At 39.1% G+C, this 24307-nt stretch overlaps 1 protein-coding gene across 1 annotated transcript in view; it reads right to left on the bottom strand.

Annotated features, from left to right (window-relative positions):
- The window catches only part of VEGFC (vascular endothelial growth factor C), a 135460-nt gene that overhangs the window by 26828 nt on the left and 84325 nt on the right, over positions 1–24307 (bottom strand). The window contains exons 2-3 of the mRNA XM_074950069.1: positions 7111–7324; positions 3593–3783 (exon numbers count right to left, since the gene is read on the bottom strand). Of these exons, the coding sequence (XP_074806170.1) occupies positions 3593–3783; positions 7111–7324 (405 nt within the window). The remainder of the gene's footprint in view (positions 1–3592; positions 3784–7110; positions 7325–24307) is intronic.

Genomic DNA, 24307 nt, shown 5'->3' on the forward strand with positions numbered 1-24307 from the left:
AAGCCAATGCTTTGTGTAAATTTATCCTTTCCCTCTTGCACGAAGCACCGCCTTTATGTAGTTTGCCCCCTGCATCCCGATTTGTATTAATGGGACTATGTTTTTCTGATGGATTGTGGTTTATTTTGGCAGCTTTCCTGCCAAGTAATTGACTCTCCGTTTCCGTGAGTTGTGATCTGTACACTTCCTAAATTGACACTATAGGCTTAAAGTACAGGCCAAGTATTCCAGTGTAACTGAGAGCAGAATTTGGCTAGAAAGCTTTCCAGCAAGAGGACAAAAGTTTGTTTGGTTCAAAAAAAAAAGAAAAAAACCCACCCTTTCTATATTACAAATGAGGAAAATAAATCGTAATTTGATAATTTGGTGAAATATAGTTCATTCTTTTATGATTACCTAAATTGCCGTTAGGTCATATCTCTCTCTTTTGAAAAATTTCATTGAATTTTGTGGGTAACATATAAACTGATAACAGTGAAAAAAATCAAGTCAAATGATGCATTTAACTTCTGTTAATATATTAGCTTTCATTATGCCACCTTTTGTAATTTAAATCATCTTACACTGTAAACTATCATTATCAAAATGTCAAAAGAAAACTTATTGACTTTGTATTGATACAATAGCCAATATTAACATTACTTACTAAATCATTATTTTTGTCAGACTAAACAGAAAAACATACATGGGAAAAACAGGCCCATAGTTCATAAATGACTCAAGCATTCTTCTGATGCATACATCTCCAAACTGTGCATCTGAACATAATGTAAGTCTCAAATATTGCAAGCAACTTCAAGCTGGTAGCATGTTTCCTGTGAGAATAGTTCCTCAAAAATGTATTTCAAACTATTTTGAGAAATGTTTTCCCTTGCGAGATTATTACTGTAGTCATGAAATTAAACGATTTAGAACTTTATGGTCACTTCCACTTCAATGATCAGAGAGAAACCAAGAACTGCAGGTCTTGCCAGCAAAGGCACAAAATGGGGAAAGATGTCAGTAGTCCCAACCTTCCTTGAAGAAGTGCCTTTGTGGACATTGTGGCTGAGATGTAGGCAGCTTAGACTGGGGGACTGGTTGCTTTTCCACCAGATTCTGCTGTCTCAGTCTAGGGAGTACAGCAATTTAATTGCTGTTGCATCACCCAGATGCTATGGAAATAAATACTTTATAAAATGAGTAAATTAATAAAAAGTCAGTTTCTTCACTGGACAAGCAACCATCATCAAACTTAAGATGTTACTGAATGACAGAAATTAGAGAAGGAAAAGGTCTACTGTATTAAGTTACCTAGTCCAGGGGTTCTCACACATTTTCATGTTGTGGACCACATCTGAATAAAGAAATTGTCTTGTGGACCATCTCCCCTCCTATCTGTATAATCTCCCTGTGGCAACTACATCAATTACTTTTGTGGGAAAAGTGATATCAGGAAAGGGTATGTGTATCTTTAGCTGACTTTTCATCTTCAGTGTCCAGTTATTGGCCCTAAACACTGGAATTCATTTCACATTGGTCTGTAAGACTCATCTGTTTTTTCATGCTTTCCTGAGTGGCAATGGTAGTTTATCCTCAGGAATACCAATGGGGATCTACTATGGCAACTGGTGTGATGGCTTTTATGGAAATCAAACAATGTATAGCAAATAGAACAATTTTTCTTATTCATTTGGGAAATTATAAGAGAAGGAGGAGTGAAAAAAATGTGAGTGGCATCTGAAATTTTACAGTGTCGTCGTCTGAATTTAGATCCGATAGCCTTTTGTCGGATGTTCTCTTTGCTCATTTCATTGCAATATAGCAATGTTGAACCACTGTTGCATGGCTTCAATATGATCATTTTCAAGTGAGCAAAAATGAAAAAAATAAGGCTGTATTAAGGTCTCTTCCTTTAAAAAGAAGACTTCTGAAACTCGCTGGTCCTGGAAGTCACATGTACCATGTCTAAGGAATTTTGCCAATGACTTCATTCAATAGGAGGAGGATAGGAACCTAAATGATGAAGTTCCTTGGCTTTGTGGAATAGGTAACCAAGAAAACCCCCAAAACCCAACCCCACCCACCACCAGTGCTATTTTTTTTTTGTTTAAGCAAGGCTTTATTTAGTTCTGGTGAGTCCACCCCCAAGAGCCTTCTGTCTTTAGTTCTGATATTTCCTTAACTGTTCATGTCAAGTCCCCCCAAAGACATTTTTCACCTCTTAAAAGGCTACTTTGTTAAGATCTTGAAAAATGAGGTTGCTCCACTGACATCAATGGACTGGTGCCTACGTACCGGAGCTGAGAATCTGGCCCTGAATTTGGAAATCTGAGCTATATACTATAACTACATATGCATTAGCCGATCTCTTATTCAGGTAAGCAGGACTTGGCAAAAACACATATTTGAGATAGTAGCTACTAAAAGATTGAAGCACACGTTTCTGAAGTTATAGCAGTGTGACGATATATCATTTGTATCTCTCAACCAGCTGGAAGAACGCTGGCTTTGAAATAACAGTTGTTTTCTTTTTTTAAACTGTTTCACTTGAACCATCCCAGTGTGGCTGTCTAGCAAGCTAGAGTAGCTCACATTCTGCAAAAATCCTTGGTAGAATGTACAATTTCAGACCAGTATGTTTGCAAAAAGGCTTTTGGGACTGAGATAAGATTATGAACATTTATCTTTTCCTCATTGACTCTTCTCTCCCTTTCCCTAATCCTTTCCTTAGCTGGGCTGTACACTAAGCAGTTTCATGCTAAGGAATCCTACTCGCATCAGCTGCCACTACACAGCTGCTTCTGCTGTGCTGGGGCTCCAATTGTGCAGTATTTCATCTAAAATGGAACTAGGTGATAAAGGAGATTATATTAACACTAAAATTAGATCATCCTCATTTAGAGCACCCACAAAGAAGAGAGAGAGAGAGAGAGAGAGAGACTACCAAAGGAAAAACACACAGTCAGCTGATCTGAGAAGATGACAATAGTGAATGGCTATTTGGGAGGCTGCTTAACTATGCTGCTCAATGATGGAATGTGTAATTGTTATAGTTGCACATAACAGTATTTAATTTTAGCTTTTTTTCCTTTAAAAAACCCTAGAAATTACAGTAAAAATCCAACTATGTTAAACAAATGTTATTTAAGTTAGCAAGTCAAGCACTTGAAAGTTAAGTGTCCATGCAATCTCAATTCTGCCCCCTTGCATGTACAGTATGATACAGTCTGTATTGAGACGATCACATACTATTTTTTCTACAGCACTCCTATCTCATACAGTGCATAGTGGGACACACCAGGAGGTAGGATTAAGGTTGCATGGGCAATTGCAAATCTGGCATTTCATAACTTTCAAGTGCTTGACTTTGCAACCTAAATTTCTTTTAACATAGTTTCTCCCCACTCCTTATGTCATTAATTATTCTTAGCTGCACACTATATAAAGGTAACATAGTTCTGGAAACAATGTGTGTTCAAATGAATAATAAATTGAAATAAAATTAGATTCTGGGATATGTTTTTCCATGTAGCAATACGTTAAAATGCATAACTATCCATTTACTTGATATGTAAAGACAACTCACAATATAACTGGAATAAGAACCTACCGTTTTGCTGATGTAACTTGTGCTGATATTCATACATTGCAGCCCCTCACTATTGCAGCAACCTCCACATCTGTAGATGGATACACATGGGGGTTTAAAGAAGGTGTTTGTTGTTGCTCCAAACTCTTTCCCCACATCTACACACACCTCGCGTGGCATGCACTGAGTTTTCCTCCATTCATTATCAATACCTGCCAAGTTATAGGGAAGTTCATATGTTATAATGCAGCTAGTTAAAATAAGAACAACATTCCACCATATATTAACAGCAACTTGCTTATGTTTGGAATCAGACTAGCATGTGACTTTGTGTATTTAGATTCTTGATTCAATGAAATACACATTTCTTTAGAGAAACTGAATTCTCTCTGCAGTAACTTTCCAGAATCCCATGGCAGTGCTGCCAGGGAGCAGAGCCACAGTGGGGACAGAGCTGTAGTGGAACCACTTGGATCCTAGTAAACATTCCCAAAGTCTAGGTAGATCTCAGGATATCCGAAGATTTCAGAGAGATTTCCATGTGTAGTTTCCTATCCCTATGTGACAATATCTGCAAAGGAGAATCATCTGGCCCTGAGTAACAAACACTTCAGGATTTGGACCACACAGTATGTTAAAAAGCATGTTTGATTTGTGTCCTGTACTATTAAAGTGACAAATATTTAATTGGATGTTCATTTACTTTTGTAAACTACAGAGTGCTCTCTCTATGCTTTTCCAATGCAAAAAAAGAAAATTACAGGGCAATATTTTATACCTTATTCCTTAAACTTAAATTCTAATTCGGCTAGGTCCTTAGACATTGATTGGATTTTCTGGCTGGGCATTTTTGCCAAATTGCAATTGTGCACAGCTGAGACCTCATCATTAAAAAGTGATGTAACTTGCCTCACAACAGCCCTGTTCCTGTCTTGGAGCCAGCTTCTGTTAGGTTGCTTTCTGTCTCAAAGAAGAACTAACATTACACCTGTTATCTAATCAATTCCTCCTCTAAAAATTCAATTCAAACCCACCTACTGTATTGTAAATTTTACTCTTCATCTTATAAGTTCTACAACTTCCCACCAAAAAACCTATAAAGTAGGGCTGTTGATAAGAGTTACCTCATGCAATTAAGGAAAAAATTAATCACATTTAAAAAAATTAATCATGATTAATCACAGTTTTAATTGCACTGTTAAACAACAGAATACCAACTGAAATTTATTAAATATTTTGGATGTTTTTCTACATTTTCATCTATGTTGTATTCTGTGTTGTAACTGAAATCAAAGTGTATATTGTTTTTTATTATAAATATTTGCACTGTAAAAATGACAAAAGAAATAGTATTTTTCAATTCACCTCATACAAGTACTGTAGTGAAATCTTTGTCGTGAAAGTGCAACTTACAAATGTACATTTTTGTGTTACATAACTCCACTCAAAAATAAAAACAATGTAAAATTTTAGAGCCTGCCAGTCCACTCAGTCCTACTTCTTGTTCAGCCAATCGCTCAGACAAACAAGTTTGTTTACATTTACAAGAGATAATGCTGTCTGCTTCTTATTTACAATGTCACCTGAAAGTGAGAACAGGCATTTACATGGCACTTTTGTAGAATGGCACTTCTGCAAGGTATTTTATGCATCAGATATGCTAAACATTTGTATGCCCTTTCATGCTTCGGCCATCATTCCAGAGGACATGCTTCCATTCTGATGACGCTCATTAAAAAAATGAGTAAATTAAATTTGTGACTGAACTCCTTGGGGGGAGAATCGTATGTCCCCTGCTCTGTTTTACCCACATTCTGCCATATATTTCATGTTATAGCAGTCTCGGATGATGACCCAGTATGTTGTTCATTTTAAGAACACTTTCACTGCAGATTTGACAAAATGCAAAGTAGGTACCAATGTGAGATTTCTAAAGATAGCTACAGCACTTGATCCAAGGTTTAAGAATCTCAGAGGGACACGGTGTAGAGCATGTTTTCAGAAGTCTTAAAAGAGCAACACTCTGATGCGGAAACTACAGAACCTGAACCACCAAAAAAGAAAATCAACCTTCTGCAGGTGGCACCTGACTCAGATGATGAAATGAACATGTGTCGGTCTGCTCTGCTTTTGATTGTTATCGAGCAGAACCAGTCATCAGCATGGACACATGTCCCCTGGAATGGTGGTTGAAGCATGAAGGGACATATGAATTTTTAGCGCATCTGGCATGTAAATATCTTGCAACGCCGACTACAACAGTGCCATGAGAATACCTGTTCTCAATTTCAGGTGATACTGTAAATAAGAAGCGGGCAGCATTATCTCCTGCAAATGTAAACAAACTTGTTTGTCTTAGTGATTGGCTGAACAAGAAATAGGACTGAGTGGACTTGTAGGCTCTAAAATTTTACTTTGTTTTATTTTTAATGCAGGTTTTTTTTGTACATAATTCTGTATTTGTAAGTTCAACTTTCATGATAAAGAGATTGCACTACAGTACTTGTATTAGGTGAATTGAAAAATACTATTTCTTTTGTTTTTTTAAAGTGCAAATACTTGTAATCAAAATTAAATATAAACTGAGCACTATACACTTTGTATTCTGTGTTGTTATTCTATTATGGTTTCACAGCGCGATTAATTTTTTTAATTGCTTGACAGCCCTACCATAAAGTAATTTATTTTCAGGCAGAATGATAAAAAAAAAAGAATTCTGTTAATATCCATTAATGCTTCAACTGGTCTGTTGTAATGTTATAAACATACTTTACACAATCAAAATAAGCCACACCAAAGTGTGCATTACTTGGCTACTCCAGGTGGTTGAAGATCCTTTGCCATGAGCCTCCCAGTGCATCTGAGGCACACATCAATAGCTGAATAATGCATACATTATTCTGGGTTATAGCTTAATTGAACAAAATGAGGGGGAAAAAGACAAATATTTGCTTTTTTCCCCCCAGTGGGGACATTCTTTGGGAGTCCCCTATTACTGCCTTCTTACTTCCTGCAAAGTCTTCAAAGTCCCAGCATAGCAGAGATTCTTTCCAACTGAGGACTTTTGGATTTAATTTCAGATATCTGCTGTACTGTACTATCTGAAAATGGTGCTAACACCTCCTTCTGCATCAGTGTACACCTCATGCATTCCACTGAGTTCACAAAACGTATATCAGAAAAAAATAGCCATAAGGATTAGTTTCTTTCATTATGGAAGCGTCTAAAGCAGTGCTTAATTTGTGCCAGAGCTTGCCAGGGCTGAGCCCTGGCACCTGTAGGCTTGGCAGTTCATAGCCCTGGCACCTCTGGACTTGCCACATCAGTTATGAAAATAAGAAAAATTGCTGAGCCCTGGCACCTCTTTCATTACAAATTAAGCACTGGTCTAAAGGTCCTAATTTATGCATTAATACAAATCAAAGGCCTTAGCCGTTTTTATTTTCAGTGCTTAGATTTTAAAATGTTTTTGACACAACTGACATTTCTTCAGATTTTGATTTACAGTATTTGATAAATTTTTTATTTCCTGAACTTACTTTTCAAGATCTCTGCATTATAATGTGCTGCTGCAAATTTTACTGAATCATCTGATCTTGGGTCGAAGCTGGAGTGTTCCCTGTTGTGTTGCCAGCCCCCTTTCCTCAACTGACATTTGAACATTTTCCAATACTCTGGGTAAAGTACTGTCATGAGTTCATCCACACTGGACACAGACCGCAACTGCTCTTCCAGCTCTTTGCTTGCATGAGCCTGTTAAAGAAACATGCAAGATTAATTACTTTCTGCATTGCACAAGTTTTGCTGTAAATTAGTTTGTTGAACAGCTAAGCTTTTCTAAAATCAAGTCTCCCCCTTAAGAATCCTCTTGCGAAAAAGTCTTCACTAGTGTTGTTCTGTAAAGTCTGATACTGCAATGCCTTTCTCTCATCACTAATTCTTACTCAACCATATTGTTAAAGATAAGTATTATTCATGTGAGAAAAGGGTTGCAGAAGTAAACCCTTGCATGATACAATTTGGAGGTTAAGGCAATGTATTACATTTTGTATTATGGATAACCGAATGATTTTTAAATAACATTTTTAATTTTTCAAACAGAATTAGACAGATTTTATTATTATATGTATATTATCTAGCATCATGTAACATTAAAAAGGATGAGAGCAAGTAAAATTTTGTATGTTTTCCCAAAATGTCACGAAAGCAAAAAATGATGAAAGTGCAAAAATGGGTGAAAATGAAATTAGATAATTTTTGAAAATTGGTTTTTATAATTTTGTACATCCTTAGGGACCGATCCTGCAGACACTTGCTATAGAGCATAGTGTTTACTATTGTGAATAGTTCAATTGAAGCCAATGAAACTATTCATAGTAGTAAACACTATATTTGGTAATAAGTTATTGCAGGATCAGCCCTATCTTGTAATTCTCTATTTGGTAAATATCAGTTTTTCCCATTCCAAATATAAATGAGATATGAACATAGGTATTTTTAAAACAATCTTGTTTTGGGTCAATCATGAGTTTGCCACAAGCTCCATGTAGGGGCCAGTGTGATTTTCCATTGTCTCAAATGCAGATTGTGAAAGAGATGAGGACTATTACATTCTGCCTTGTGATTCCCATCGTGTTGCAGGGGGAACATGCACCCCACCACCATACATCACGCAGAAAATGTACCTGGTCAACACTCCATCCATTCCCCGCCCACTCGTACTCACATGCGCAATGATGGTGGAGAAAACCACACATAATGGTTCTCTGGAAGTTGCCGTCTCCCCAGATGCAGCTACCCACAGTATGGGTATCCAGTACAGGAGAGGGAGGGATGTCTTAACAATTCCTCACGCATGGGCATGCAGGAATGGCCACAGTGTGGCCCTTCGACAGCAATATTAGAGACAACATAAGCAGTGTTCATTAACTACTGCTTCTGTACATATAAATACATACACATACACTAACTATTGTCTTCTGCATCCCAGCAAGAAATGACCACATTAAAAAAATATTGGTGACGAAATAGGTAGTTTAAAAATAATATATCCCTATCAGAGTCTAACAATTTTAAACAGGCCAAATTTATTTTTTATCCTAACCTGCACAATTTTGACATGGATGCTTTTAGGTGTCTGTGACGACAAGTAGTATTAATTTTAGCAATGAATATGGCTTACATAAATTGGCTGCAAGATTTAGTCATGAATTAATTTCTGTATGTAAACAAACTAAAGACTATTACATAATACGAAATATTTTATTCCCTGCACAGTTCCAAAATATTGCTTTCAAAGTTGCCAACTCTCGTGATTTTATTGTCAGTCTTGCAATATTTATTGCTTTACTTAAAACCCCAGGTCTTGGAGCTGACAAACTCATCTTCCATTACAAAACAAAACAAAACAGAACCTTCTAGCCTTCCAGGCAGCAGAGAAACCCCTGAAGTGAGCACACTCTAAGGGCTCAGAAATCAAGAAGTCAAATAAAAGAACCCTTTTTTAAATCTCATGATTTTTTTGGAGGCCTGACTCATGATTTTTGAATGTCCTGTACAATTACTAGCAGGAATAATATACATGATACAAAGATTTCATATATACTGAAAAACCCTTTGTCGCTGAATGAACGAGAACGTTAGTCTTATTTATTCTTCATTACAAGAGATATGAAGTATTCTCCCCCTTTCTTCCCTCCATCGGGGACCAGCTCTAATTGCTACGCATGCCACCAACCCCTAGGAGCAGCAGCAAAGCCTGAGTGCCCTTAAAGGGGCTGGGACCCAGCTCCTCCTATAATGTAGACATCCTGCGAGGATCCTAGAGCCTGGGCTCCAGACTGAGCCCAAACGTTTACATAGCAATTAAACAGCCCCTTAGCACGAGCCCAGGTCAGCTGATGTGGGCCAGCCTTGGGTATCTGCAGTGTAGACATACCCAAAGTTACCTGAAATAAAATAGATGCTGTTCTGAAGGAATTCAAGTATGAAACTGTAGAACTACTAACAGTGAGTGATATGTAACCTGTCATTTAAATCAGCTTCTGTACCTGATGACTGGAGGATATCTGGATGATAGCAAGATCACTGGAAAATGTGACACCAATTTTTAAAGAAGGGTCCAGAGGCAATCCTAGCAACTGAAGGCTGGTAAGCCTAACTTCAGTACCAGGCAAATTGGTTGAAACGACAGTAAAGACCAGAATTAATAGACACATAGATTAACACAATTTGTTGGGGAAGAAAGAGTCAACAAGGCTTTTGTAAAGGGAAATCATGCCTCACAAATCCATTAGAATTCTTTGAGAGGGTCAACAAATATGTGGACAAGGGTGATCCAGTGGATATAGTGTACTTGGATTTCCCGAAAGCCTTTGAGAAGGTCCTTCACCAAAGGCTTTAAACCAAAGTAAGCAGTCATGGGATAAGAGGAGAGGTCCTCTCATAGATCATTTATTTTTATCCTTTTTTTCTGGTCTTTTAAAAAGTTTCTGGTCAGTTTGCAGAATGGACAGAGGTAAATAGTTGTTTCCTTCAGAGATCTGTACTGGGAACAGTGCTATGCAACATATTCATAAATGATCCAGAAAGAGGGATAAACAGTGAGATGGCAAAATTTGCAGACAATACAAAATTACTCAAGGTAATTTAATCCAAAGCAGACTGTAAAGCGTTACAAAGGGATTTCTCAAAACTGCGTTACTGGGAAACAAAATGGCAGATGAAATTCAATGTTGATAAATGCAAAGTAATGCACTTTGGAAAACATTATCCCAACAATACATACAAAATGATGGGGTCTAAATTAGCTGTTAGCTAAATTAGCACTCAAGAAAGTGATCTTGGATTCATAGTGGATAGTTGTCTGAAAACATCCACTCAGTGTACAGAAGCAGTCAAAAAAGCTAACAACGTTAAGAACCATTAGGAAAGGGATAGATAAGAAGACAGAAAATATCATAATGCCACTATATAAATTCATGGTATGCCCACACCTGTGTGCAGTTCTGTTCACCCCATCTGAAAAAAAAATATAAGAATTGGAAAAGGTACACAGAAGGGCAACAAAAATGATTAAGGGTATGGAACAGCTCCGTATGAGGAGAGATTAAAAAGACTGGAACTTTTCAGCCTGGAAAAGAGACAACTAAGAAGGGATATGATAGAGGTCTATAAAATCATGAATGGTGTGGAGCAAGTGAATAAGGAAGCGTTATTCACTCCTTCACGATAACACCAGAACCAGGGGCCACTGAAATTAATAGGCAGTAAGTTTAAAACAAAAGGAAGTCCTTCATCACACAACACACAGTCAATCTGTGGAATTTGTAGCCAGGGGATGTTGTGAAGGCCAAAGCTATAGTGAGGTTAAAAAAAAGAATGAGATAAGTTCATGGACAACAGGCCCATCAACGGCTATTACCCAAGATGGTCAGGGATACAACCACATGTTCTGGGTATCCCTAGCCTCTGACTGTCAGAAACTGGGAGTGGACAACAGAGATGGATCACACAATGATTGCTTGTTCTGTTCATTCCCGCTGAAGCACCTGGAATTGGCTCCTGTCAGAAGACAGGATACTGGGATGAGTAGACCGTTGGTCTGACCCAATATGGGCGTTATGATGTTCTCATGATCAATGCAAGATCCGTCACCTATAAACGATACACCAACAAACAATCAACAATGAAGTACCCAAGATCACCTGCATCCTGGAAACTTGGCTGGATTACACTACAAGCCCTGTGCTAGCCCGCCTCCTCCCCACTTCCTCCAACTTGGTCTATCATATACCAAGATGAGACAGGAGGCACTGCATTCATTTTCGCTTCAAACATCAAATTGTAAAAAGTTACCTCAGGTAATAAAAGGTCTTCTAAATTCGTTTTTCTAGCACAAGGGTGGGCAAATTTTTTGGCCTGAGTGCCACATTTGGTTATGGAAATTGTATGGGGGCCATGAATGCTCATGAAACTTGGAGTTGGGATGCGGGAGAGGGTGAGGACTCTGGCTGGGGGTGCAGGGTCTGGGGTGGGGCTAGAAATGAAGAGTTCAGGGAGCAGGAAGGGGCTCCGGGCTGGGGCAGGGGGTTGGGGTGTGGGTGGGTGTGTATGTGAGGTCTCCAGCTGGGGGTGTGGCCTCTGGGGTGGAGATAAGGGGTTGGAGGTGCACGAGGGTGCTCCACGCTGGGACTGAAGGGTTCGGAGGGGGAGGGATCAGGACTGGGGCACGGAAACGGCTCAGGGGTGCAGGCTCTGGGCGGCACTTACCTTAAGCAGCTCCCAGAAGCAGCGGCATGTCCCCCCTCCATCTCCTACAGGGAGGTGCGGCCAGGCGGCTCTAAGCGCTGCCCTGTCCACAGGCACCACCCCTGCAGCTCCCATTGCCTGTGGTTTTAAGCCAATAGGAGCTGCGTGGGTGGCACCTGAGGCTGGGGCAGTGTGCGGAGTCCCCTGGCTGCCCCTAAGCATAGGAGCTGGAGGGGGGACATGCTGCTCCTTCTGGGAGCCACACAGAGACATGGTATGAACGGAGTGGGACAAGCCCCCAACCTTGCTCCCCGGCTGAAGCACAAGAGCGGGGCAAGCCCCGGACTCCACTTCCTGGCGGGAGCTTGAGGGCCAGATTAAAATGTCTGAAGGGCCAGATATGGGCCCTGGGCTGTAGTTTGCCCACCCCTTGTCCAGCAGCAGAAACCAGAGCCAAAACTAACAGATTTTTTTGTTCAGTTACAGAGCTGACAGTGGAGCTGAGAGACCGGGCTCTCAGGTCCCCGCCCTGCCCCTCTTACGTCAGTGGAAGTGCTCTTGGTGAGGACACACACAACCAACCCAAGGAGGGTAGTGTAGACATGCAACACTGCAGTAATTACTGTGGTGGCTATAAGTCAATCTAATGTAAGTTGACTAAGCCCTGGTCTACACTGGGGGTGGGGGGGATTGATCTAAGATACTCAACTTCAGCTACACGAATAACGTAGCTGAAGTCAACGTACTTAGATTGACTTACCACGGTGTCTTCACCGCGGTGAGTTAACTGCTGCCGCTCCCCTGTTGACTCTGCCTGTGTCTCTCGTGGCGCTGGAGTACAGGGGTCGATGGGAGAGCGCTCAGCGTCGATTTATCGTGTCTGGACTAGATGCGATAAATCGATCCCCGCTGGATCGATCGCTGCCCGCTGATCAGACAGTTAGTGAAGACATACCCTTAGGTTTGTAGTATAGATATACCCTTAGGAAGTCACCCTGGTTCACTTACATTCAGAAGTTTATCTCTGTATACCCATACTACTGAGAAAAGAAGACTGAGGGGGAACCTCAAAACAGCCTTTAACATATTTCAAGACTCTTATAATGAGGATGGTGACTGGGTGGATTTGATTTAAATCAAATTGATTTAAATCATGATTTAAATTACTGCTCAGGAAGACTCTATTTAATCAGGGTTTTCTACATAAACGTGCATTCTTGTTGGTTGTTATAACCTTAATACATATTCTTCACAACTCAGAGATTGATATAGGTTTCATTTTTAGAAGATACACACTATACATTTTTGAACAGTGATTTATTTTGAAAACTGTTCAGATTAGTTTTATAGCTATATCAGAAAATGAATGATTTGGTTATTTCATTTACCAAAGGTAATTGAAGCAGATATTTATGAAGTCATTGGGAGGTGAATTATCTCCAGTTCAACAGGTTAATCATTAATATTTGGAGGATTTTCTTGCCTTGCTGTATTAGGAGGAGAACATCACCAGAGAGACATGTAAATTGTTTTGTTTAACTAAAACAACAATGTTAAATATTCTGGATTTTTTTCTTCAACAGCAAACATATAATATTTTAACAAAAAAGCATACGTCCCTCGCTTCTCACATTTATCTCCAGACTTCTTCTCCTTGTCCAGATCTATTCTGCCCCCAACAATCTTCTATTCACTGAAATTTTTGAAACTTTGCACTTTTAGAGAGAGGTAAGGGATTGACTCTGTGTACACAAATTTTCAGAGGGACAATAGAGTTGAGGTCTGTTATTTCTCACATCTATGTATTATTTTAAAACATTTTTGCTGTTAACAAACATGTAACCTCTGGAGACACAAATCCACAGTTTGAGAACTGCAAAATTAGCATCTCTGATGGTATCTTCTAGACTGAGCACTGAGTCCCATTGGGTAGATAGAAAGATTAACCTAAATAATCTATACAGAAACCTGTGGAACCTCATAAGATTGGGTCCCTAATCTATGAACTATTGGAACTCACTTACAAAACTTTTCTTAAACATTACATGAATATATTGTCTCATACTATAGAATTAGAATTTATAATCCCTATTCCATGATGAGATAGTTTTAATTAAGTTACATGATAGCTCAAAGATATCTGTAGATTGGTTTTTTCCTCAAAAAAATCCAATTTAAATTTAAAAAAATCCATTTTTTTAAAATCATTGATTTTTATCCACCCTGGATGGTGACCAACTGTTCTCCAAATCCACTTAAGGTAGGACAAGAAGTAATGGACTTAATATGCAGCAAAGGAATTTACGTTAGATATTGGAGAAACTTTCTAACTATGGGGTAGTTAAGTGCTAGAATAGAATAGCTGCTACGGAATCCTCTTAATTGAAAGTTTTTAAGAACAGGCATGACAAACACCTGTCAGGGATGTTCTAGGTCACTTGGTTCTGCGGCAGCACAGCTGGCTGGACTAGATGACCTCTTGAGGTCCCTTCCAGCCCTACATTTCTATGATTCTGTCAAGAGCTAGAAATGCAATGTGTGTCTGAAACTTAAAATCTACAGAAATGGATTGCTTAATATTACAGATCCAATTGCCAGAGAAAGTTGCGTATTCACTCCTGATAAGTATAATTTTCAAGTCCTGATCTAAGATAATGTTGTGAAATATTGTTTTAAAAATGCATTTCCTCATGGATTTTCCAGAAGGCCATGTGTACTATTAATGTAATAGTGTTTACAATTTAAAGTGTTCATGTAAAGGAGAACATAATGAAGCATGCACACATTTTTCAAACGTGGGCAAAAGGAAAAAACAATATATTTATAAGATGCAGTACATATTTACTGCAAAATGAAGTCTTGATGGAGAAGAAGAATACGATCTTGATGTTTGCTGAGGAAGTGCAATAAGATTATTCCAGTATAACTGCCCAAATTCTAGGAGAGTGATTAAAACAGATTCACAGGGAGTATATACTCATTTCCAGTATAGCAGAGGGAAGTTTTCTAGTGCACTATACCTAGTTTATTCTATAAATAACCCATGAAACTGGGCCTACAATTGTTCTAGTTGCAAGTGAGTAATTAGAATGACCACAGAATCACAGTTTTTGTTCTTAGGAATCACTCGCTATTGAGCTTAATTAATGAACACACTTCCCTTTAAAGCCAACTGATGTTTTAAGTCAGTTTTACAAGTACAATGTAGGGAAACTATTCAGTCACTAGAGGGCTTTTGCTATTTCTTCTCTTCAGCCTGACAAGGGAAGAAAGAATGGAAGCAAGGGTGAATAGCATGGTACACATATTGTACTCAGTATTGTAACCAGAGCCCTCCTAAGCACCACTAACAATTTAGAGGAGAAAGAAAAGGAAAGTTGTCTATTTATTGCTGGTATGTGTCTGCAAATGTATTTCAAAATGTGTGTTGATCTCTCCTTGCTGCAGTCATTATTAACCTGTAAAAGGCATGAGTTTTGAACTGCGGCAAATTAGGCAAGTATTTATAACTGGTTCATGTTGAATGAGACAATTAGAGGCATTAATGACCTATGTGGAAATTTAATTCTGGCAGAGCAATCAAACAGATGCTACTGCCAAATTGTACACACAACTAAATCTTAATTTCCATTTGATTAAATGAGGGCGTCAACTGCATTTCTAACAGTAATTGAATAGGCCAAGGAAACCTGAGTTGGAATATACTGACAGCTATATTTGATAACGGAAAAAGTATTCAGTATAAAAAAAATTAAATAAATGAATTTTTTTAGAGCCAGAACTATAAAAGCAGTTCTAACTGATGCCTGGACATTTGCAAAAATCTACATATACCGGTTTTGGTTAATTAATCTAATAAACCAGCTAACTCTTTTTTTTATCTAGGCTCTTTGTTCTGCTTTTGGTTGTACATCTGCTTGTACATAGTGCATACCAGAAACGATACTTTTAAATCTCTAAGTAGTTTGGCTTCATGAAAATCAACATCATAATAACTGTTCCGGAAAGCGTAACATGAAAAAAACAAAAATAAAAAAGAAACCAAGTAAGAACAGAAATGTACTGTAAATTAATGAATAGAGCCCTTATGTTTAACAGTGTTATGCTAGGTCAGATTAACAAGGTTTGGAAGTGATTAAAGTTTGGATATTTGATTACTTACACCATACTAGTTATTCTCAAATGAACTTTTAGATGTAATCCTAAATTTAAAATAAAACCATTGTACTAAACATAACAACTGTTATGTTGCCATAAAATAACATAACATTATCAAGCTATTTAGATAAAGGCAATTCTAAAACAGTGAGGACCAGACTGTGACTTCTGATTTATTAAGCAGTCCGCTGATTTCAGTAGGAGCCACTTGCACGTAACAGAGGGTAGGGCCCAGCCCTAGCTCCTAGATGGGAGGGGAGAATACTACCTATATACACCATGCTTTCCTTTCTCTTTCTATTATGTAAATGAGTCAGTTAAGTCCAAGGAAACATTTCACTGACCCATCCTAAAATACTGAGGCCAGCCCTGGGCATAGTTGTGTGATCACACTGAGTAGGAGCTGGTTACATTTTGGAGGCAAAGCCTGAAAAATTCTTTCACTGATAAATCTTTACAACGTCAGGAGTGACTGTGTGGAGTGGAACAATTCCTCAAAATACAGAAGTCTGACCAGGAAATCCCACAAGAAGATGCTCACTTCATTTCTTTTAATCTACATGGTTTATTAAGGAGTATGGGAGAAAAGGGCTCTAAATGAATCAAATGACAAATCCTCTCCTTCTAAATAAAGTAACAAAGCATAGTAAATAAACTATCCTTCACAGTAAATTACTTATAGACCTACCTATCTATATTTCTACAGTTCTTATCACTCTGGTGTCTTAGTGGCATTGTGAAACAGGAAAGTATATGGCTTGATTTCTTATTCCAAAGCTGTTATATAATTACCTACATTTTGGAAAACTTTTTGTTCTGTAAAATAGATGTATTTCATAATGTGGTATTCCAATTCCGTAGTATGTTAAATATTTCATAAAATTATAGTTAACAGAAAAACAATATCTGGAAGGTTAAAAAAAATCTATAAACAAAATTAAGTTTATAACATGTTTTCCCATGCTTTACATTTACAGTTTCTTTTATGTATCCCTTATATCCTTCTCTATTAATATCAAAGGTCAAAATACTTAATATTTGGCAGAGACTACGACACATAATTGATGGTGCAACATGCAATAATAATACTTAATGCATCTGCTGTGATTATAGTTGTCAGCACATTGGATTTTCAAGGCTTTTCTTAATAGGAAAATTCTGGCTCTAAAGCAATCCATTTTAATGTACTTGTATACCACATTTATTGACCAATTGAAATATATTAAAAAAGCATGTAATTAATTTAGCATAGTGAAGCAAACATAGGTAGTGTGCAAATAAATGGAAATATTCCTAAAGAAGGCTGTGTGTAAACATTTCTCTTGCATAATCTTTTAGATTATATCAATTTATATGTATTTTCCACTAGAATTTTGATGTGATTAATGTCAGTGAAATGAAAATACAATAATTCCAACTGAAGAAAAATCTGAACCATATACTATGATTAAAAATCAACTTTGCTATATGCTACTTATATTCAAGTTGAATATGATCGGCCTGATTTTGATCTCACATCTATTTAGCACTAGTATAATTTAACTGATTTCCAAAATTGCAAAACTCCTTTTTATTAATTTTAAACACTGTAATTTTGTGTGGTTCTTTACAGAACTCAGAAGATGGCACCCTGATTCTGGTCTCATGCTAATTTAAATCAGGAATAACACTAAGGAAGTCAATTGGACTATACCAAGGTACAGCTGATATAAGTGAGATCAGTACCAGACCCACTGTCCCTATACCAAAGAACTTAAAACCACATCAAACAAACAAGAAAACATAGAAAACAAAGGAAATTATAGAAAAGAAAGTGAAAAAAGGCTAAAATAAATATGATATGAATTGCATTATACTGTAAATGAGCTTTATACATTCTGATATTTTTAACACTGAGAATGAGGTAGAGAAAAGGGAAATTAATAGAGGTTAAAGGTGGAAAGAAAAGCAAAATAAATGAATTTGAGGAGGGATCTGAAGAAAGAGAGAGTGAAAGTCTGACACACAGGAAGAAGGATATAATATGAAGATGAAACAAAATGAAAAGGCCTGCAAAAGTTTTATTTCTAAATGAAAAAGTACACAAATCCTTTAGTTTAAAAAAAAAGAGAGATAGTTGATAATCCTGCATGAAACTATTCCTATCCTCAGTTATTTAATTTATCTGCATGGTTTACCTATTCTACATAATTAAGTATCTGAAGAATACAGCTGGTTGGGAAACAGAATTTCCCTTCCACAGGAAATTCTGATATTTTGAAATTTCTTTTGCCCCTAATAAGAACAAATATTAGAAATTTTTAAATTTACTGCAAAATGAAAGTTCTGAAATATTTTGTTTTGGCAACATTGAAATGAACTGAACATTTTGTTTCAATAAGGTCAAAATGTTTTGTTTAAATTTAATAATTTTGTCATACACACACACCCCACAAGTCAAAATGATAAAATCAAAACAAAATGTTTTGACCTTATCAAAACAAAACATTTCAATAATTTCCCATCAAAATTTTTGACAAAATAGATATGTTCCCATTAAATATTTCAAATTGGCAATTCCTGAAAGCAAACTGTTCCACTAGAAAATTTTCAGCCAACTCTACTGAAGAGTTATTATAGTCTGTGAATGTAATCAATAATAGCATCCAAATGCCCTTGCAAGATATCTGGATTATTTTATAGTTATGTATTATTTTCTCATAAGGTGCTGTTTTCATCACAGTCTAGATGTAGTCTAATTCTGAGGATAGAAAATTATCAATCACCAAAACCAGAATCTGTTTTAAATATAGCTATATAAGTGATATAAAGAAGCATTAACAAACTGAAGAAGTGTTGTCACAGTGCTTGAATCCAGACACATCTCAGTTCTTCTCAGAACACTGACCCCCAGTTTATGACCCTGAGACAAATTCTACTCCGATTTACATCAGTGTAAATCTGATCTAAATTTACTGTGCAGTTAAGACTGACTAAATGAGAACTGAATTTGTACTCCTGTATGCAACATTGTAGGTTGAGATTTTACCATAACTAGATTTATTCAAATCATATTTAAAATATGGCTTTGAAAATGACATACTGTAAGCTTCTTTTGTTTATTAACCTATTATTGACAGTAATGCTTTCTGTCAATATTTACCAATCAATCATTTTATCACCTATAATATTTTAATTTAGGTATTGTTTGAAGTTATAGCTTTCTGTTGCTTCATGTTATTCTAATTATCCAACAGTGCCTTAAGGGTGAATGTTTGGATCAAATAACTTTGACAGAGAAGTATGAATATATCCCACATGCAGGTGTGTTAAGTAATCTTGGGCAAGCAACTTAACTTCTCAGTACTTCCGTTTCCCCCCTCCTTTGTGAATCACTTTGAAACCTATGTATTTCAGTTTTTCTCTATGTAGGACTCATTGCAGCAGCCATCTTTTTCCTCCCCTACTTCAGTAAACAAGAAAAGTTCTATCTGAGAACTCTGAGAATCATTAGTTACCAATACAGATGGACTCACAAAAAGTCTTTTATGGGAGACAAACTTGACATTTTATTTATAAGACTAAATTACCTTGATGAATATGTTACCAAGATAGAAGGGTGACTGGATAATGTGAACAATGTGAGCAAACAGTGAGTGGAAGAATTGAATCCACTCTTGTAAAACACTGCACAGTGTGTGACAGGCTTATAAAAAAAGATGGGAAACCAAATCTGTGTGTGGAAAATACCTAAACCCTTGGAATTCCTACAAAAAAGAAAAGTCCGGAAGCAAATTCCTTCCATATTGATTTGGAAGCACAAGATGAACTGAAGTAGCTACATTCTATAGTAGTCCTGCCAAATGGTCTGCTACACAAGAAAATACAATTACAGTATTGCTACAATTTTAGATTACAGAGACAGAGAGACTCTTAGTTACAGCTAAGGGAAAGAAGGAGACCTAACATTTCAAGGAAACAAAATTTTAATTTTCCTAGATGTTAGCTAAACCATACATTCTCACAGGAGAGAGCTGGAGGCTAAAATTTCCGGGTGTTATATCATCTCTCCATTAGTGCAGTATCTGAGCATCTCTCAAGTAAAATCGATTAGCAGCAATGAAGTCCCTAGTGGACTTCACAGAATTTCTGTCTCTTCTCCCTTTTCAGGGTAAAAACTCTGCTTGGGGTAATTTTTTGTTACTGTTAGTTTCTGTTTGGTTGACCAAGTCTATTTGGGGATGGAGGCAGAAGGAATATCAGTGTTGTGAGTGTCATACTGGGCATGCTGGAAAGCCTTCATTAAAAAGGTAGGTTCTGCACCATTTCCTAAAGATGGTCAGTCTCTGGATTTGTTTCACCAGTCTGGAAGTTCCTCCCATATTGACCCCTTAGACTGCGGCTGTTTTGTCCCAGCCCTCAGGCACTTTTGTCTGGTCTCTGTGATCTGCATTGTTCTAAAGCAATGCAACTGTCAGGGACGTTCACAGAACAAAATTAATTCTTTAGTATAAACAGGGCTTGATTTATTAATTGATTTGATGATTAGGACCAAGCCCTTAAACTAGTATCAGAAATGAACTGGGAATCAGTGCAGAGACCAGAGCATGGGCTTTAACTGCTCACGGCAGCTTAAACCATGGAGAAGGGGGCAGCCATGTTCTGTATCAGCTGGATCTATGCATTATTTTCACATTCAGCTTCAGATAACAGTGAATTACAGTAATCCCATCTGGAGGTCATAAGTGCATGGATCACTTTGGCCAGGTCCTTGTTTAGGAGAAAGCGGCAAAGTTTCCTAGCAAGCTGGAGGTGAAAGAAGGCATTTTTGGATGCCCAGTGACATCCATATGTAAGCTTAGTTATGAGTTGAAACAGGACCCCAAGGCTTTACACCACCTTGACGGATGGGAGCTATATGCCTTCAATAGAAGATGGGGAAAAGTGACCCAGTTAGTTCTTCAAAGCAACACTTTGGCCTTCTCCATGTTGAGTTTAAGTCAGCTGCTCTGCATTCAAAAGTTGATCTCATTTTGACATCTTAATAGTGAACATAATTGCATCAGTGGAGAATGATACACACAGATAAGTGTCATTACCATATTCTTGCCAGCTGAATCCATGGTATTTCACTACCTCTCCAAATGGTTTAATGTAGATGTAGAAAATAATGGGAGATAGGGGGGATCTCTCTGGGATCTTGCAGGTCTGCCCATTGGAAAGGAAGAGCAGTTATCCATCACCATTCTCGGAGTTCTGCTAGACAGGAAAGATGGGAATCACTGTAGTGCTGTGCTATCTACTCCTGCTATGCCACATAGGTGGCTAACAGTGTCTTGTGGTCCACTACGTCAAAAGCTGCGGAGAGCTCTAGGAGGATGGAGGGAGTTACTCACTTTTTGCAGTAACGATGGTTCTTCGAGTTGTATCCCCCATGGGTGCTCCATGAAAGGTGTGTCTGTGTCCCTACGCCTCTGATCGAAGATTTTAGATAGCAGCATCTGTCCGGCCCGCACATGCACTCTCCCGGTCTCATGCCTTGCCAACGCTGAACGGGCAAATCACTCAGTTCCTTCTCTATTGCAGAGCCCCATATTGAGAACTCCAAAATAGAGGGAAGAGGGCGGGCTGTAGAGCACCCATCGGGGGACACATCTCGAAAAACCATTGTTACTGCACAAGGTGAGTAACTCTCTCTTCTTCTTCGAGTAGTGTCCCTATAGTTGCTCCGCTAGAGGTGACTCCACAGCAGTATCCCGATGGAGGACTGGGGCTTCAGAGTCGAGTCTAGTAATGACATCAACACTGTGCAGATGAAGATGGCATTGGAAGCTGAGTGTTGTGTAAGTGCATCGTGTTCTGTGAAGGTATGAGTAAACGCCCAAGTTGCTGCCCTGCATAATTCTGAGATGAGGACATTTCTAACGAATGACACACAGGTGGAAACAGATCTCATGGAATATGTGCGGACTCCGGATGGAGGTTGCAGATTACGGGCATGATAACAATAGTTAATACAGTTGAGACCCATTTTGAGAGTCTGTGAACTGATATTGCAGAGCCCTTGGGTCTATAAAGGATAAGAACAGTTTAGGAGATTTCCTAAGGCCTGGTCTACACTACTAGTTTACGTTGGATTTAGCAGCATTAAATCCGAATTAACCCTGCACCCGTCTACACAACAAAGCCATTTTTTCGACATAAAGGGCTCTTAAAACCGATTTCTGTACTCCTCCCCAACAAAGGGATTAGTGCTGAAATAGACATCGCCGTTTCGAATTAGGGTTAGTGTGGACGCAATTTGAAGGTATTGGCCTCTGGGAGCTATCCCACAGTGCACCATTGTGACCACTCTGGACAGCGCTCTGAACTCGGATGCACTGGCCAGGTGAACAGGAAAAGCCCCGGGAACTTTTGAATCTCATTTCCTGTTTGGCCAGGCGAGCTCATCAGCACAGGTGACCATGCAGTCCCAGAATCGAAAAAGAGCTCCAGCATGGACCGAATGGGAGGTACTGGATCTGACCGCTGTATGGGGAGAGGGATCTGTGCTATCAGAACTACATTCCAAAAGACGAAATGCCAAAACATTTCAAAAAATCTCAGAGGCCATGAGGGACAGAGGCTACAGCAGGGACGCAACACAGTGCCGCATGAAACTTAAGGAGCTCAGACAAGCGTACCAGAAAACCAAAGAATCAAACAGACGCTCCGGGACAGATCCCCAGACATGCCACTTCTACGCTGAGCTGCAGGCAATTCTAGGGGGGGCCGCCACCACTACCCCACCCCTGTCTGTGGACTCCGAGGATGGGGTACTCTCTGCCATGGCTGAGGATTTTGCAGACGGGGAAGATGAGGAGGAGGAGGAGGACGAGCTTGGGGAGAGCACACAGCACACCGTTCTCCCCGACAGGCAGGATCTTTTTATCACCCTGACTGAAATACCCTCCCAACCCAACGAAGCCAGAGAAGGGACCTCTGGTGAGTGTACCTTTTTAAATATAATACATGTTATAAAAGCAAGCGTTTTTTAATGATTGAGTAGCCCTGAGGACTTGGGATGCATTCGTGGCCAGTACTGCTACTGGAAAAGTCTGTTAACGTGATTGGGGATGGAGCGGAAATCCTCCAGGGATATCTCCATGAAGCTCTCCTGGAGGTACTCTAAAAGCCTTTGCAGAAGGTTTCTGGGAAGAGCAGCCTTATTCCGTCCTCCATGGTAGGACACTTTACCACGCCATGCTAGTAGCAAGTAATCTGGTATCATTGCATGACACAGCCTGGCAGCGTATGGTCCCAGTGTTTGCTGGCATTCAAGCAACATCCGTTCTTTATCTCTCTGTGTTATCCTCGGGAGAGTGATATCATTCATGGTAACCTGGTTGAAATAGGAGAATTTGATTAAGGGGACATTCAGAGGTGCCCGTTCCTGCTGGGCTGTTTGCCTGTGGCTGAAAAGAAATCCTCCCTGCAGTTAGCCACGCGGTGGGACGGGGGGCCATTGGCGCTGAGCTGTTCATGTTTGGCTAGCAGGGATCTTCCCTGATACCAGCCAGGCGGTGGGGGGAGGGGAAAAGCGATCATCCCAGACAGTTGGATAGGGGAAGGGGGTTAGTTTGGCTTCTGCTGCTGCACGTTAACAGGAAAACTGCAGCACTAAATGGCCAACTCAACGGGCTTTGCTTGGTATGGGAAAGGAGGGGGCTGCTGTTATGAAGGTTGCAGAAGCTGAAAGACTATGGCTTACCATGGCCTCCTGCAAGCTGAATTCTGTTGCTCGGCACTGAGTGTGTGATCTCTAACACCAAAGCCGCAGGCACTCAATATAAGATGCAAAATGTGACCTTGTACCAAAATCACATGGGCTATGTAATGTGAATAGTGTTGTTCACCGTGAAAGAGTATAGCCATTGTTCTGTAAAATGTATCTTTTAAAATACTTCACTCCTTTTTTTCCTCCAGCAGCTGCACATGTTTCAAGCCTCCCTCTTCTGTCCCAAAGGCTATCTCAGATAAGGCGGCGAAAAAAAACACACGCGCAATGACGTGTTCTCTGAGCTCATGCAGTCATCCAGCATGTGTGTAGGGACACAATAGCAGAGTACAGGAAAGTGGCAGATGAACATGAGGAGAGGTGGCGGCAGGAAGATCACAGGAAGCATGGCAACGCTGGGGCTACTGCAGGATCAAAGGGACATGCTCCGGTGTCTGGTGGAGGTTCATGAACGGCAGCAGGATCACAGACTGCCGCTGCAGCCCCTGCTTAACCGCCCTCCCTCCTCCCCAAGTTCCATAGCCTCCTCACCCAGACGCCCAAGAAAGCGGGAGGGTGGGGAGGAGGAGGGT

The sequence above is a fragment of the Natator depressus genome, chromosome 4 (assembly GCF_965152275.1).
Source record: "Natator depressus isolate rNatDep1 chromosome 4, rNatDep2.hap1, whole genome shotgun sequence".
Taxonomy (NCBI): domain Eukaryota; kingdom Metazoa; phylum Chordata; order Testudines; family Cheloniidae; genus Natator; species Natator depressus.